The sequence below is a fragment of the Chionomys nivalis genome, chromosome 7, assembly GCF_950005125.1.
Source record: "Chionomys nivalis chromosome 7, mChiNiv1.1, whole genome shotgun sequence".
Taxonomy (NCBI): Eukaryota; Metazoa; Chordata; class Mammalia; order Rodentia; family Cricetidae; genus Chionomys; species Chionomys nivalis.
Window position 1 is genome coordinate 80,852,722 of NC_080092.1, and position 15,497 is coordinate 80,868,218.

Here is a 15,497-nt window from a genome sequence, read left to right on the forward strand (position 1 = left end):
CAGAAACGCTGTGTGGGACAGGTGGTATGTAGATGCACTCTTGTTCTTTCTCTGACACGTAGTTCTCTGGAGCAGCCTCTCATTCCCCATCATCCTCCGGGCCTATGAGTGGGGTAGGGGACTATCTGGAGGATAAAGGTACTGGCCACTGAGAAGTAGATCCAGACAGGACCCAGATTACAGACTGGAATCTTTTTTTTTTTTTTAAATATTTATTTATTAAGTATACAATATTCTGTCTGCATATATGCCTGCAGGCCAGAAGAGGGCACCAGATCTCGTTACAGATGGTTGTGAGCCACCATGTGGTTGCTGGAAATTGAACTCAGGACCTTTGGAAGAGCAGGCAATGCTTTTAACCTCTGAGCCATCTCGCCAGCCCCCTACAGACTGGAATCTTAAACAGTTGGTGGGACCAGTAGCTTTGCCACTTGCCTGCTGTGCGACAGGTCATTGTTTCTTCTACTCTAAAAGGGGAATGGAAATGATAGAACCTACCTTACAGGGGGTACTGTCCCTTTAAATAAATAATCACATGGTAAAAAAAAAATGTTAACTGTCCCAGCAGAGACTGCTCAATACATTGCCTATTGTTGTTTACCTCTGCCACCCCAGTGTACTCTGGGAAGTCAGGCAAATGTTTATCAAAAGTGCTCCCTCCACCCACCCCTCTCTCCCTCCTTCCTTCTCTCCCTCTCTCTCCCTTCTTCCCTCTGTCTTTTTTCTCTCTTCTTTCCCCCTTTTCACACCTGGTTTCTCTTAGCCCCTCAACACCCTCAGTAACTGTTTTGGACAATATAATTCCACACAAATCCTTTTAGAAAAGCAGGTTTATTGGTCCGGCTGCTCACCAGAACACAGCAACATGAGGGGCTCCCCTAGAGCCCACAGGAAACTGCATCTGCCCACAACTTAGGCCCCTTCAGCCCACCAGCACCAAGGGACCTCATCCTACATTCCCTGCCTTCCTCGGCTTAGGCATCTTCAATCACTCGGAGGAGGGAAGGGAATCAAGAGGAAAAAAAAAAGGAAAATTAAAAAAAAAAAAAACAAAAAGCAAAGCTTCATATTGTATAAAAGGTTTGTGGTTTCCATCCCCCGCCCCGCAACACACCCCAAATACCAATTAGCTGCGATTTTTAAAAAGCAGAGCAGGGAAGATAAGTAGTGGGGGGGGGAGCAGCTTCTAGCCATCATTTGGGGGAGGTGTTGTCTTTGCTCCTGACTAACCATTAATGGGGAGTGAAAGGGAGAACCAGTGTCTTCAGAAAACGTGGTCAATGACTAGAAAAACGAAGCCTCCAACAAGAAGCAGCAACCCTTTCCCCAACTTTCAGGTAAGGTGCCCTCAAAGGCAAGGAACGTCGGGAGGCCTTGGCAAGTTCTGCAGCTTTGCACTAGGGAAAGACCCACGCTAGAAGCTGCTGGGTGGGAGCTGGGGTAGGCAAGTCAGCAAGCGCGGCCGCCCCAGCTCCCCTAGGAATCTGTGCTGGAGGCCAGGGCCCTTAGCACCTTGCTCACTCCCTCCTATCCCCCCGCCCCCGCACCGGAACTGCCAGTTCTCCACAGCTTGCTGCTGCCCCCTGCTGGAATCCTAATTTTCTGGGCTTCGACAGAAGGCAATTCTCAGACTCTGGAGCAGAGGATCCAGTCCCGCTTACCTCTCTTTGGAACACACTTTCTAGAACTGACTGCCCTCCTGTTCCTGCATCCGGAGACCCTACCAGAATGGGATTCTTGCTTTCGTTTCTCTGTATTGCTAATGAGGGCATTTCTTTCTTATTCCATTTCAACTTTCTCCCATTTTCCCCTTTCTTCCCAAAGCTCCTGGGTGCTCTTGTGTGCAGATTTTGTAGAGTTGTAAATGTGCCCCCCCCCCCGCCCACACACACTCACCTACCGTCATTTCCTGGGCTCTGCTTGCCTTGTCCTACTTACTTCGGTGGAACCTTTATCCAGGGTCAAGACTCTGCCTCCAGCCCCATCTTATTGCTTTAGATTCCCCTAAAGACCCTCCGGTCTTCCAGTGGGCTACCTCCCACCGGAGCAAAGGTCTCACTACACATATTCTTTCTTCATGGTACTTTGCCCTCGCCACCTTCTGAGCATGGACACTATCACTGATACACCCCAGCCATCTCTTCTTATTTTGAAACAGGGTCTCACTGAGTAACAGGGGTTGGCTTTGAACTCACTCTAAAGCCCAGACCACCTTGCATTTTCAGTTCTCCCGCTTCAGCCTCCCAGGGATAGCAAGCTGGCACTAAATGGCTGCCCCTACAAGGGTTATCTTTAGGATTCACTCTTTCCTCTTTCATAAATTTTGGCGTTAGAGTCTCCTGGGGTGAGGATAAGAAAAAACAGCTCAGGAAGCAGGAATGGGGCCGCTGAGTACGAAGCTGTGCTGGAGAGGCCGAGTGGGAGGCAGATCCCCGACGGGACCAACTAGAGAGCTAAGAAGCACTCTAGACCAGGACAAGCAGGGCATGGGCCATTCTTCCTCCTTCCTACCCAGACTGTGTCCAAATTGTGTCCCTGATGGGAGACCACCTCCCCTCAGCCTAAGGCTTGTGCTCTGAAGGGGTGCTGTTCCGGAGGGTGTGTATTCAGCTTAGAAAAAGCTCAACCAGACTGGGGCTGAGGAGAATGCAAAATAGAAAGTTCGAAAAAGAGAAAGGAGGTGGGCAGGGGTGGGGGGATCGGGGAGAGGCAAGGTCAGGCGCTGGCCTCCAGGGCAGAGCCCCGCGAGTCCTGCTCAGTCGCTGTCGCTCTTGTCCACCAGGACGGCGTCTGACTCTTCGGTGATCTCCAGCAGCGTGTGCACGTCGGGGCTGCTCCCGCGCAGCAGGTCAGTGGCCTCGCCGCGCTCCGCGCCAACCTCGTCGTCATCAGGACCCACCTCCACCATCTCGGTGGCCTTCAGCACCTCCACCTCGCCCTCGCGGATCTTCTTGACGTGGAAGGTGAAAGGCGGCACCTTGTAGACGGCGGTCTTCGAGCGCGCGTACACGACGTGGTCGGGCGTGAAGGACTTGCGCAGCTTGTCACGCGATGTCTTCAGCTTCTCGCGTCGCTCCACGGGGACCAGGCGCGTGCCTAGCTTGTTCATGCGCTTCTCCAGTGTGTGCCGCGTCTTCTCCAGGTTCTCCTTCGTCTTCAGGCGCGTCTTCTCCAGGTTCTCGCGCGTGCGCACCTTGGTCTTCTCCATCTTCTCCTTGGAGAAGGCCTTCTTGAAGTCGTCCACGCGCCGCAGGCCACTGCGCTTGATGCGCTCGGCGCGGGACTCCTCGATCACCTCCTCCACTTCCACCGCCTCGTCGGACGACAGCTCGATCGCGGCGTCCTCCTCGGGCCGCTCGCCCTCGCCCAGCTCATCACCTTCCTTCTCTGGTAGCGCCTCTGACTCTTTCAGCGACTTGCTCACGCTCAGTTTGGCGGGCAGCTTGACCTCATCCTAAGAGGAGAAGAGAGCCGAGATAAGACTTCATCCTAAGAGAACAGAGCCCACGGGAGCGGGCAGAGCAAGGGCTGAGGGATGGGACCTAGAGAGAAACCGAGTAGGGTAGCGGCGATTCTGGGGGAGAGCATGGGACCTATATTGCAAGCGTGAAACCCACCAAAGTTGTTCACTTTTGAACACCACGGTGCCCAGTACAGGCTGGTCACAACCTGAGCGTTGGATGTTCGCTATACACACAGGAGGAGAGAGCCGAGCTCCGGGTCAGACATTATGATCGCACTTGGGCTAAATATTGCCAGGGACCCTGAAACCCTTGCACACTTATGGCTACTGCTACCCCTATGATTGCTGTGAGCCATTGTGCCTCCGGAAAAGTATAGTTTAACTTTGTCAATAGCAGAGCGCCCTCTAGTGTCCTGATCTACTCGCTGCCCCAAACGAGACAGAAAGTCAGTTTGGGAGTTTAGGTTGGAATGCGCTAGGGGTGAGCTCAGAGCCATCCCAGGTGGACCCCACGTAGGGCAGCTTTAAGCTAAAGTAAAGGAAGTGTGTTCTTAGGATTTGATCCAGTCTTAAGGGGGAAGAGCTCTGCCTGCAGCCCCGTTTCCGTCCTTGACTTTTTCATGGTATTTGGCTCCATCAGTGGGCCTCCCCTACCCCCGCATGTAAGCTAATGGAGGAAAGGGAAGACGGGAAGACACTGACCAACCGCCAAGAAACATTTCTACCCGACCTGGACATTTCTTCTGGTTCTGCGTTCCCTGTCCTGGAATAGAGGGAAGGACTACTTTTCTAGTCTTGCTTTGTTGCTTTTTTTTTTTTTTTTTTTTTTTTTTTTGGTCTGGTAAGGCCAGAGCTTAAAGAGCCAGGGGTGGGGAAAATGACCCTGGTCTACTTACAATCCCGGATGTCAAAGTCAGCCTTCGCTCTCTCTTCCTCTCCGAGGCCCTAGCACCAGGCCTGTTTTCGATTCTGTGTTTTTTCAGTACCCTGACTTGGGATCGACATTCCTTCATTTTAGGATCCCCCAGCACACACCACCACCACCAAAGAATAGAACGGAAAAATGTCTGGCCCGGACCGTAAATGGGGGCTCCTATAGGGGCCCAAACTCTTTTTAGGTATTTAAGTCCACGGAGTGAAGGGGAGGGCACATTTTTTCTAAAATGTTTTCTCAAGGTCATTTTCCAGAATTATGCAATTACCCCATCCCCTGAGAAAATGAGGCAACATAAACTGGTTCTTCTCATAGAAAGATACACACAAAAAGAAAAAGAAAATTTAAAAAAAAAAAAAGAATACACAGAGACACACCTAGTCGTAGGCTACATGAAATCTTTATGCCACCTGTTATAGAAATCCCTGCCCCACACCCAGTCCCTTTCCTATTCCCTCCCATTCATATCCCCTCGGGTTTCCTGGTTTACATTAGAAACTAGGAACACCTCCTCCCAACTTCCTTCCCTCCTTGTCAATAACATTAACAGGAACAAAGAGGGAATGCTGTCTCCACCTCGTCTCTCAACTAAGCACCAGCTCTATTGGGCACCAAGCCACCTCAAGCTATCTATTACTTTACTACACCTCCCAGCAAGCAAGGTAGCCTGAACACAAAGCATGCTGGGATTTGTAGTCTCCACCAGCCATAAGCGGGGCTTAGTACTATCACTGGACTTCTAGGATATGTGCCTCTTATTCACCGAGGCATTGAAAGAATGATTTTCTTGTAGTGAATGTAGGAAGGTCCCAGCCTTTCCTAGCAATCCTTCTGACTTTGAGTCTCTTGCAGTCATCTGGCCTGCACCTAGAGACTGACATCTTCAGGGTTTACATATCATTTTAGGATTTCCTAGGATTAAACACCCTGACACCTCTTCCATGCATCTCAACCCAGATCTGCCTGTAGTTCCAGTATATGTATATAAAGCTAGGCTGTGGTAGCACTCCAGAGGCAGAGGCAGGCAGATCTCTGTGAACTGGAGGCCAGCCTCATCTACAGAGCAAGTTCTAAGACAGTCAGGCTACACAGAAAAACCCTATCTCAAAAAGCAAACAAACAAAGAAAAAAAAAAAAACCTCTTGGGCCAGGCTTGGTGATGCAGGTCTTTCATCTCAGGCTTGGATTCCAGAGTTACCTTTCATGGCACTCAGGTTGTTCTCTGTGAATTGAAGGCCAGCCTGGTCTACAAAGTGAGTTCCAGGCCAGTCAGAACTACACAGTGATATCCTGTTTTAATTTTTTCTACTTTAGTTTGTAAAATTAAATTTTTTGTCTATTTTTCATCTCCACCATATCTCTTACCAAGAGTAGAAAAGAGCACTCCCGCACCCCTCAGCAATGTGGACAGAACAAGGAATAGTCGGGGAAACAGCCCAAACTTCTGGGGAACAAATCCCTGCCCCATTCCTACACTCCTGACTCTCCCACCCCAACCCCCGAAGGCAGAACTAGCTGGTCTCCCTGACCTTTAGCTTTCTAGACAAAGGTCTTCGCCAGCGGAGCTCAGAAAACTACAGGCTTTTCCTGCCTGCCAGCTTCCATTGCTGCAGTGTCGGGGAGCAATCCCAGAGAGGAAAAAGCTATGCCTAAACTTTTCTGGAAAAGACGCCTGGGAAATGTAACCCCCTTGGTGGTGGGCTTCCCTGGACTGGTGGTTCTTCCCAGAGACATCATCTGGGTGGAAGGTTGGGGGTGGGGTAAGAAAAATAACTTGGCCTGAATCCCGGTGCAATGTCCTGTAGGCTGGTTCTGAACATCACGATTAACTTTTCCCCTCCATTAATGGATTTCTCTTTTCCACCCCCATTTCCAAGTCAGGCTTCCCTCATGACTCACAGCCTTGGAGTGCTGCCTTGGGCCCACCCAGTCTGCCTGTTGCTACAACAGCCACCAACACAATCCAAAAGCACCTCCCCTTACTCTGGGCACCCGGGCCAGGTACCTTTGTCACCCTAGTGCCCTGGCAGCATGATTAGGGCCAAGGAGGGGCCTCATGGAGAGCAAGACGGGAGGGGTCTGCTTGTTCCGTTTTCCCATTTTTATTAAACAAAATCACCACTCCCAACAGGCTTGGGTTCCAGAAGTTACCTTTAATGACCAGGTCCAAACAAATGCATGCACAGCTTCCCCAGCCCCTGTCAAACACACACAGCTGCCCAAGCCAGGAAGACACCAGTCCAGGATGGACGTAGAGAGACCCCCCAGGGAGGTTCCCACCTTCTACACTTCACCTCCCAACCCTGCTACAGAAAAAACCATTTTCTAATTATAATCTAATTGAGCATCGCTATGGCCTCGGCATTTCAGAAGGGGCAGGTACTACCCAGCTGTGCAGGGGAGGCCCTCTTGATTTAATGTTAACCAGTTCTGTCAACATCTGGGCCGAGAAAGACAGTGGAGATGGTTCTAAGACCCCAGACCTGCTGAGAGAGATATTAGAAGAGGCTGCACCGTGGGGCAAAAGATTATTTGTTTTCCTTCCTTTTCTTTTTCTTTCTTATATATAGATATATAGTTATTGATTTTTATTAAGCTCTACATTTTTCTCTGCTCCCCTCCTGGAAGATTCTTTTGTTGTTTTTTGTTTGTTTGTTTGTTTTTGGTTTTTCGAGACAGGGTTTCTCTGTGGCTTTGGAGCCTGTCCTGGAACTAGCTCTTGTAGACTCACAGAGATTCACCTGCCTCTGCCTCCCAAGTGCTGGGATTAAAGGCGTGCACCACCACCGCCCGGCTCTGGAAGATTCTTTATGAAGGAGAAATGAAGAGGAAGTTCTCAAAGGCCAGGACCTCTGCTTTGGGTTACCAGGACAAGGAGATAAGACATCAAAGGCAGGAGGGGGCTTTCTTCTACTATAGCACCCTTTCTTAGCAGGGATGGCGTTGTTCCCAAGAGGATGAAAACTGACTCTCCAAAGAACGTCTATATGTAAACCATCATATATCATATCTATGGTATTCAATTATCATGAGGGAGGTAGATGGGGAAAAAATCTACCAGTGTTCCTTATGGTGATGAGAAAGAGAAAGAGATAAACAAGGAGTTGAGAAGCCTTGTGCACTGGAGCCAGCTAAAAGGTCTTCCCTTTGGGCTTCTCTGAGCTGGCAACTTTTGGGTGCTCCACCCAAGGCAGGATCTGGCAAACATAAGGGATCCCTTTGCAAAACATTTTCTAAAAGAAAATGAAAAAAAAAAGTAAGTGTAAATGTTTTCCTCAGCTACAGGGAGTGGGTGAAGAAGGCACGGAACAGCTCCCAGGCCTGGGCCTCATGAAGGCCCCCCTTCAAAGAGGCTCTGAGCCAAACGGGCTGTCCCTGGGGTAGGGTGGGGGAAAGAATCAGAAGACACGCCCAGTTTCATGCAGCTTCATGCAAGGCAGCCTTCGGGTGCAGCTCAAGTCTGGTGCTGGCAGAGCTACAATTTAAAAAGACATCAAGGGATACAGTTCTGTGGTTGGGCATTTGCTTAGCATGCATGAGGCTCGGGGGTCCATCCCCAGCACTGGAGAACAAAATATCACCTCCAAGAAGGGGAGGACCCTCGTGTTTACCTCCCAGCCCCTCTGCACACACCACATTTGCCTGAGCGCTGCACAACGCAAGCATTTTTCTAACACCTGTTGCCAGCCCATAACAGACAACAGCTTGAAAGGACAGGCCATCAAGGCACTGACTTCCATCAAGAGATGAGCTGAGGGTAGCCAGGAGAGACGCTGTGTGCCCACTGGCCCCAGGGTCCCAGGAGATCCTACATGCTCCCGCCAGCTGTTGGCTCCTCTGGGATGGGTCGGGGCCCAGGCTCTGGGTAATTGGGCAGTGGGCTGGGCATCTGCTCAAAGGCTGGGTGCCCAGGTACTGTTTCAGGCTTCAGGTGAAAGGGCTCGGTCTCAGGCAGAAGGTCAAGAGGCACGATCTTGGGCGTGGCCGGGCCGAAGGGTGCATTCGGCTTCTTCTTGGGCTAAGATGAGGAAAAGGGGTTTAAATGGCACTGGGGATGGGTGCGGGGAAGTTGACAGGAAGTGTTCTCTGTGGCACGCGGAGCTGGATCTGGTTGAAGAGGGAGAGGCTCGGGAATGGATTAGGGTGGGCCCAAACCACATTTGAAACGCTTCTTCGGGAAGGCCCTGGGGTTAGAAGGGGTGGGATGAATCCAAGCCCATGAATTAATAAACACAGTTTCAACTGAACCCCTTCCACCTCCTTTCTGTCCTCTAGAATGTTCCTCGGTCCTTTCCTTGGGTTCCCCGCCTTCTACCCTCGGGATGCCACTGTCACGCAGGAGAGGACTATGGCTATTGAGGGGCTGGGGAGAAGGAGAAAAAAGGCTGCCAAGGAACGGAGACAGAATGTTTCAAGATCAATTGGTAAATTCTAACAGGGAGGCTCCAATGAGCAGAAGAGACACACACTCCCTTCTTTTTATTCCGTGAGGCGGGGGGGGGGCATGCATGGGTGTCACCACAAATAAGGAAAGGAACATGCACAGAAGAGGGACACTCTGGCTACTTCCCTTCGGCCATGTTTCTACCTCCTGCCTCCCTCGCTACCCAGGGTTCAGAATGTCAGACACTATAACACAGGGAGAAACCGTCTTCAGGCCTATGGGCTTCCCGGGGTGGCTTCTGACCCCCTCAAGAGCTGAGCCCACACTCTTGCTTTGGGTGAGAACTCAGGAGAGGGACAATTAAAGGGAACAGCAAACTTGGACAATAGCACTGTTCGGTAAGGCATGGATTCATAAAACCCCAAAGCAGCAACAGGTCCCAACCTGCTGAGTACGGGAAGGAGGTAAAAGCAGCAGGGAGATGGGAGGTGGAAAGTGGCTCTCCCCTAGAACGGGAGCCTAAGCGAGGGGTACCCGTGACTGACCTAGAATTTAATCCTTACACTGGGCACCATCCCCTCCCACTGCCATGGGGCTGGGCAACCATTTTTCTTTCTTTCTTTCTCTTTCTTTCTTTCTTTCTTTCTTTCTTTCTTTCTTTCTTAAGATTGTGGTTATTTATTATGTATTTATATGGTGTTCTGGTTACATGTATGCCTGCATGCCAGAAGAGGGCACCAGATCTCACTATAGATTGAACTCAGGCCTTCTAGAGAAGCAGCCAGGGTTCTTAACCCCTGAGCCATCTCTCCAGCCCAACCATTCTTCTACTTAAGCACTAAGGAGCTGAAGCAGCTAATGGCCATCAATGTCCCACTGCTGGCCACTTGTAGCCAACACAGTAAATGTGTCTGCACATACACATGTATACACGCATATACCACAGAGCACCCATGTAAGGAGCAACACACCCAGGTTCTTGCCAAATTTGCTTGTTGTTGAATCGGTATCTCAGGTAGCTCAGGTTGGCCTCAACCAGGCGAGGTAGCTGAGAGTGATCTTGAACTTCTAATCCCCCTGCCTCTACTCCCTAGTGTTGAAATTACGTGCACGCACACCCAGTCAATTTACGTAGTACTTGAGAAGGAACCCAGGTCTTTAAGGCATGCTAAACAAGCATTCTACCAACAAAGCTAGATTCCTATTCCCTGTTGTTTGCATGTTTGGGGTGCTGGTGATTGTTTTGAGAGGGTCTCCCCAAGTAGCACAGGCTGACCTCTAGCTCATAATCCTGTTTCCATGGCCTCCAGAGAGCTGGGGGTCCGGCTTGTGCACCAGCACAGTCAGCTGGCCGGTTTTCATCCCTCACCCCTTAAGTGACAACAGGCGCTGACTTCCCCAGTCTGGGCGCCAGCTTCCTAAGACACACCATGGAGAGGATGAAGCTGGTTATCTCCTAGCTCAGAGGGCCTGAAGGGCAGAATGGTGAAATAGTCACGTTGGCGGGATTCCAAAAATTGCACAAGCACCCCTCATCTCTGAGGCTGTTGCTTACCATAATACTCTGTCCCCTCTTGCTGTCATTGCCTGCTTTATGCCCTTGTCTCACCTTTTTAAAAAGTCTTATTTATTTTTATTTAATGAACTTTAGTGTTTTGCTTGCATGTATGTCTCTGTGAGGGTGCCGGGCTCCCTGGAACTAGAGTCCAGACAGCTGTGAGCAGTCATGTGGGTGATGGGAATCGAACCCAGGTCCCGAGGAAAAGCAGTCAGTGTTCTTAACCTCAGAGCCATAACTCCAGCTTGTCTCACCTTTTTAACTTGGGCTTTTATAACAGTCAACTTTGACTTTTAAAAAGGGGGTAGGTGGGCAGGTGGTAAGCTTGCCTTCAGTCCTGGGAACGACCCCCTAAAAACACCCTGTCTGCTTCAGAGTTCATGAACAAAAGAGACAGCCTAAAGTCATCTGTTAGTAAGAGTGATGTGGGACACACTCCACAGTGATGAGTCTTCGCGGGAGGAAAGGGACCAGGGCAACAAGCTTTGAGTATTTTTAAAGTTTAGGGTTCTTCCAGAGAAAAGTGTCTGTGATTCACTGGGAGGACAGGAAGGAAGGAATTAAAGGCTGGGTGAAGATTTGAGGAGAAGAAGCCAACAAACTTTCATTCCAACCATACTGTCCTCCCCTGAAATGCCGGTAAGTAACCTAAGCTCTTCAACGCTTCTGGGTCCTATCCCCAAGCCCTTGGAGCAGATCTAATGGGGACCAACTTTGCCTCATCCAAACTAGTGCATGGTTTGGGGATATGGGGCAACGGTAAATCACTTGCCTAGCATGCCTGAGACTGGAAAAATTACAACTTCCAGAAAGCATTTTTTTTCTCCTTTATCCCCCCTTCTAGATTCTAATGTAGCTCTGAAGGCATCCGAATCATCACTTGTACAGTGGCTGCTGTGTGGATTTCAACTCTCCAGAGTTGCACGGAATTTTAGAGCAACTGCTTCCATCAACACAATGTCACCCAGACTTCCCAGAAGCCCTCAGTCTACACCACGAGAAGAACTCACTTCTCCCTGTAGAATTCACTGTTCCCTAGCTACGTGTCGCTTTATAGCTCAGAATGAGATGTCAAACTGCTAGCTTTTGTTTATAGCCACACAAGGAATCCCCCACCCTGATCCCACTACTGGGAATTCCAGACCCTTGGGTACCTTTCTTCTACAGCGTCCCCTTTGCCACATCATGACCTCCCACACCTAAAGCAGGGAAGATAGAATCTCATTCCCTCTTCCCTCTTAAAAAAAAAAAAAACAAAAAAAACCTCACATTGAAGCTGGGCAGTGGTGGTGTGTCTTTAATCCCAGCACTGGGGAGGCAGAGGCAGGCGGATCTCTGTGAGTTTGAGGTCAGCCTAGTCTACAAAAGCTAGTTCCAGGACAGGTTCCAAAGCTACAGAGAAATCCTGTCTCAAAAAAACCAAAACAAACAAACAAACAAGCCGGGCGGTGGTGGCACATGCCTTTAATCCCAGCACTCGGGAGGCAGAGGCAGGCGGATCTCTGGGAGTTCCAGGCCAGCCTGGTCTACAAGAGGTAGTTCCGGGACAGGCACAAAAGCTACAGAGAAACCCTGTCTCGAAAAAAAAAAAAAAAAAAACAAATACTCATACTGTCTGGGAGTCCCTTTCCAATCAGGTTCCCACCACCCATCCACCCCAGCTCGCTCTCTAGCTCTCTCTGCCTGGCCATCTCCTTATCCTGAGTTTCCCATAAATGCTTGCTGCCCCCAGTCTTCCCTATTAGGCCTGCCAAGACACATGGCTATTTTTATCTCATTCTTTTCTCAGACTGTGGACCTCTACAGACCCGGGAGGAGAGCAAGCAGCTTTGCTGCAACCCCCTATCCTTTCACCCCGACCTGGCACATCTGTGGGTTAGCTCAAGGAAGCTCTGCCAGCCTGAGCCCTGCCCCATGCGCTGCAAGTTAGTCCTCACCTCCGAGCATGTCCTAGAGTTAGGGACCATTTTAATTCTTTGTTAATTCTTTCCCCTGTGGGTTAGTGGCTTAACTTGAGCAACTCTTCCTTTTCAGATTCTGGTTGTGTGGGTGGAGGGGTCTGTATGTGTGTGGGGTGCCCATATGTACCACATGCGTGCAGTGTCCCCGCAGAGGCAGAAGAGGGTATCAGACCGCTGGAGCTGGAGTTAGATTGTTGTTACTCATCATTTGGGTGTGGGGAACCAAGGCCTGGTTCTCTGCAACAGCAGCCAGTACTGTTTATGACTTAGCCATCTTTCCCGCCGCTAGTGCTACCTCAGCTGTCTGGCTTGGTTCACATGTAGCCAAAGCCATCTAGAGAGTGTCCCCCACGCGACTATTCAGACAGCGATGACTGCCAAATGCTGGAGGTGGAAGGAACGGATGCTGACTTCAGCAGAGAAGTCCCCCATCTACCTAATCCCTGCCCTTTCTCTCAGAATTCCCCCCCTTCAGCACAGGAAGGTTTACCTCCAGGCTGAGAACGTCCCCCAAGTTGCACAACCCGGGACATTTAAAAGCCAGGTTCTTTGTGATAAGCACAGGTTCTGAAGAAGAAAGCAGCTACGATCTCAGGTTCTGTTCTCTTTCCCCACATGTCACCTGCAAGGGCCACACAGGTTCTAAAAACAACCCATGGGGAGGGGGAGGCGCAGCCCCAAACCTCCTGCTGCTGCTAAGCAGTTAGATTGCTGCAGGAGGACAGCTCTAGGTGAACACTTTCTCCTACCAAGTGGGTACTATAAATGGGAGAAGCAAAACGTTTTTGTTTGAAGACAGGGTTGTTATATGTCCCAGGCTGCCTTAGCCTCTGTAATGATGGGGCCGTGGGTATGCATCAGCAAGCAAGGCAAAACTTTTACAGGCCCCACTGGAAGAGTCCCTCAGCAGTATGTAGAGGCAGGAGCCGGGAACGGTCCCGTTTCTGCCTCTGTCCTACCACCAAAGTCTCGATCTGCTCAGTTCTCCCCCAGACACTGTTCCCACCTGCGTTGCTCTTGATTCCCCCCTTAGGGAAACGAAGCTAAGCACCTCATCTCACACCATGTGATAAATCAAGCAAGGCTCAGAGCAGTTAGCGACTACAGCTTCCCGATACAGGTTCTTGACGGTGGGGCGTTCTTGACGGTGGGGCGTGTGGGAAATTTAGTCTTCCGTTTCTTTCCATTGCCCTCAGGTTTAGGAGTAGGAGCATCAACTAGGCCCAGCCAGGAGGAGACAGGGCCCAAGAACATTTCCCTCCAGGGAAAGAGTACCAATCCCTCACTCGTCTCAGGCTTACTATTAGTGGGGTCAGGTGATGGGGGTGCAGGGGCAAATCAACATTGAGACTCCTAGCAAGTTTAGGGGTTAGGATACAAAATCTACCGTTGTATCCAGGCAGGAGGAACCCAGAAAGGTGCAAAGAAAGCAAAGGGTGGAGCCTGAGTGTGCCAGACTCCACCCGCTAGACCCTTCACCGCTGGGGACACCGCCCCCACAGTTATGCGGGGGAGGGAAGGTGATTCACCAAGCCCAGACCGCGACCTCCACCAGCCCCATTTGCTCTCCTAACGCCCACCCCTACCCGCCCCACCTGCTCTAAGGGCGCCGGAGCACCGTGAGACAGGGTGTCCCCAAGGACCTGAAAGTGCCTGGAGGCCAGGGACAGATCGCATCAAGGGGACGCGCGTGGGCAGCCGAGGCTGGTGCGGGGGCGCGGGGTAGGGTGAGGGGGGCTGACGGTCGTGTCCCTTGCATGGCGCCCCCGCCGGTGCGTGCCTGAGCCCTGAATCACCCGCTATATCGGGCCCGCAGTACCGGAGGCCCCAGGCCCCGGGCCCCACAGTCAGTGTACGCTTACAGAGGGTCCCTAAAAGACCACCAGAGACCGCGGGTGTTTCCCGCACAAAACTTCCTCCAAGTGGGAAGACATTTGACAGAGACAAACTGGAAGCATTCAGAGTTCCCAAGTCCAACCCTTTAACTTTTCCGCTAGGAGTTACAGACCGCAGGGAGGAGCCTGGGTCCCGGGGAGGCTCGGGATGAGCCTCTGTGCGCCCCAAGAGTCCGCCACAACCCGTAGCCCCCTCCAGCTGAGTTTGCAGGAAGGAGGGAGGAGCTCCTGACCGCTCCCACGGGACCAGGTTGGCAGAGAGACGAACCTCAGCCGGGTGTCCCCACCCAGATCTCAGGGCCGGGGCCGCAGGCCGGATACCCCCGCCCCCCAACTCTAGGCTCACTCTGCCCGCCGGCTCACCTGGTAGATCATGACTTTAAAGTTGCGGCGCCTCAGCAGCTCCGCCTCGTTGACCTCCAGCTTCTTTATCTGACCGGCCTGGCGCTCCAGACTGCCGCGCACCGTCTTCACGTTGACGCTGACCTTGCGCACCTTCTCCAGCAACTTGCTCACGGTGTTGCTCGTGGTGGCGTGCGCCTTGCCCAGCTTACTGAGCTCGCCCTGGATGCTCTGCACAGCACCCTCCATCTCCGCCTGTCGCTCCTCCAGCTGGGCTTGGGTCAGCTGGATCTGGTCAACGGCGCCGATGATTTTATCCAGAAGGCTCAGCACTAGTACACCGTTTACCTGGTCCGACTTGATCAGCTCGTCAGAGCCGGTCCCTGACGGCTCCTCCGTGGCCGGTGCCTCCACTGGGGTGGCCTCCGGGCCCTCTGAGGAGGCGTCGGGATAACCGGAATACGGTCGCTCGACGATATGGAGCGTGACATCCTCCATGGCTTCCCGAAGCCGTGCGGGGCCGGCCGGCTGGAGCCGGAGCGGGAGACCGGGAGAGAAGGAGGAGCGAGAGAGGCGAAAGCGAGCAGGAGCCTAGAGCAGAGGAAACTCGAGCCACGTCCGTGCGCACCGGGATGCCGGCCAGAACTGTGGGGCGGGGAATCCGCGAGCTGCCCCGGCTCCCAGGCCAAACCCGGAGTCTCATCGGCCATTGGCTGGCCCCACCCCAGAAAGGGAGGAACCGGGGCAGAAGGGGAGACTAACCCGGGAGGGGCGGGAGGGGCGGCGGGAGGGGCGCCCCACCCTGTTCAGGATGGTTGGAATAGTTCGGAGCGGGAGTCTAGGGCCCCCTTGGCAGTGGAGGCTGCGGCAGCGGGACCGGGGCGGAGGAATGTGAGCTGGGGGAAGGAATCAGGTCCTCCGAGTGTGCTCTACTTCTTCTCTCTTTCCTTTAGTTTTTTT

The 15,497-nt window shown here is 51.9% G+C and overlaps 1 protein-coding gene across 2 annotated transcripts; it reads right to left on the bottom strand.

Annotated features, from left to right (window-relative positions):
- Positions 1–811: 811 nt before the first annotated feature.
- Cavin1 (caveolae associated protein 1) lies at positions 812–15,208 on the bottom strand. Of its 2 annotated transcripts, none has more exons than XM_057776171.1 (2): positions 14,559–15,207; positions 812–3,454 (listed from the first exon to the last, which is right to left on the bottom strand). In XM_057776171.1, the coding sequence occupies exons 1-2, from the start codon at positions 15,033–15,035 to the stop codon at positions 2,756–2,758; spliced, it is 1,176 nt and encodes a 391-aa protein (XP_057632154.1). In that variant the 5' UTR covers positions 15,036–15,207; the 3' UTR covers positions 812–2,755. The 2 variants fall into 2 exon arrangements, with proteins under 2 accessions (XP_057632154.1, XP_057632155.1); XM_057776172.1 differs by lacking the exon at positions 812–3,454 and adding an exon at positions 8,168–8,415 and having other exon boundaries at positions 14,559–15,208.
- Between the last annotated feature and the right edge of the window lie 289 nt (positions 15,209–15,497).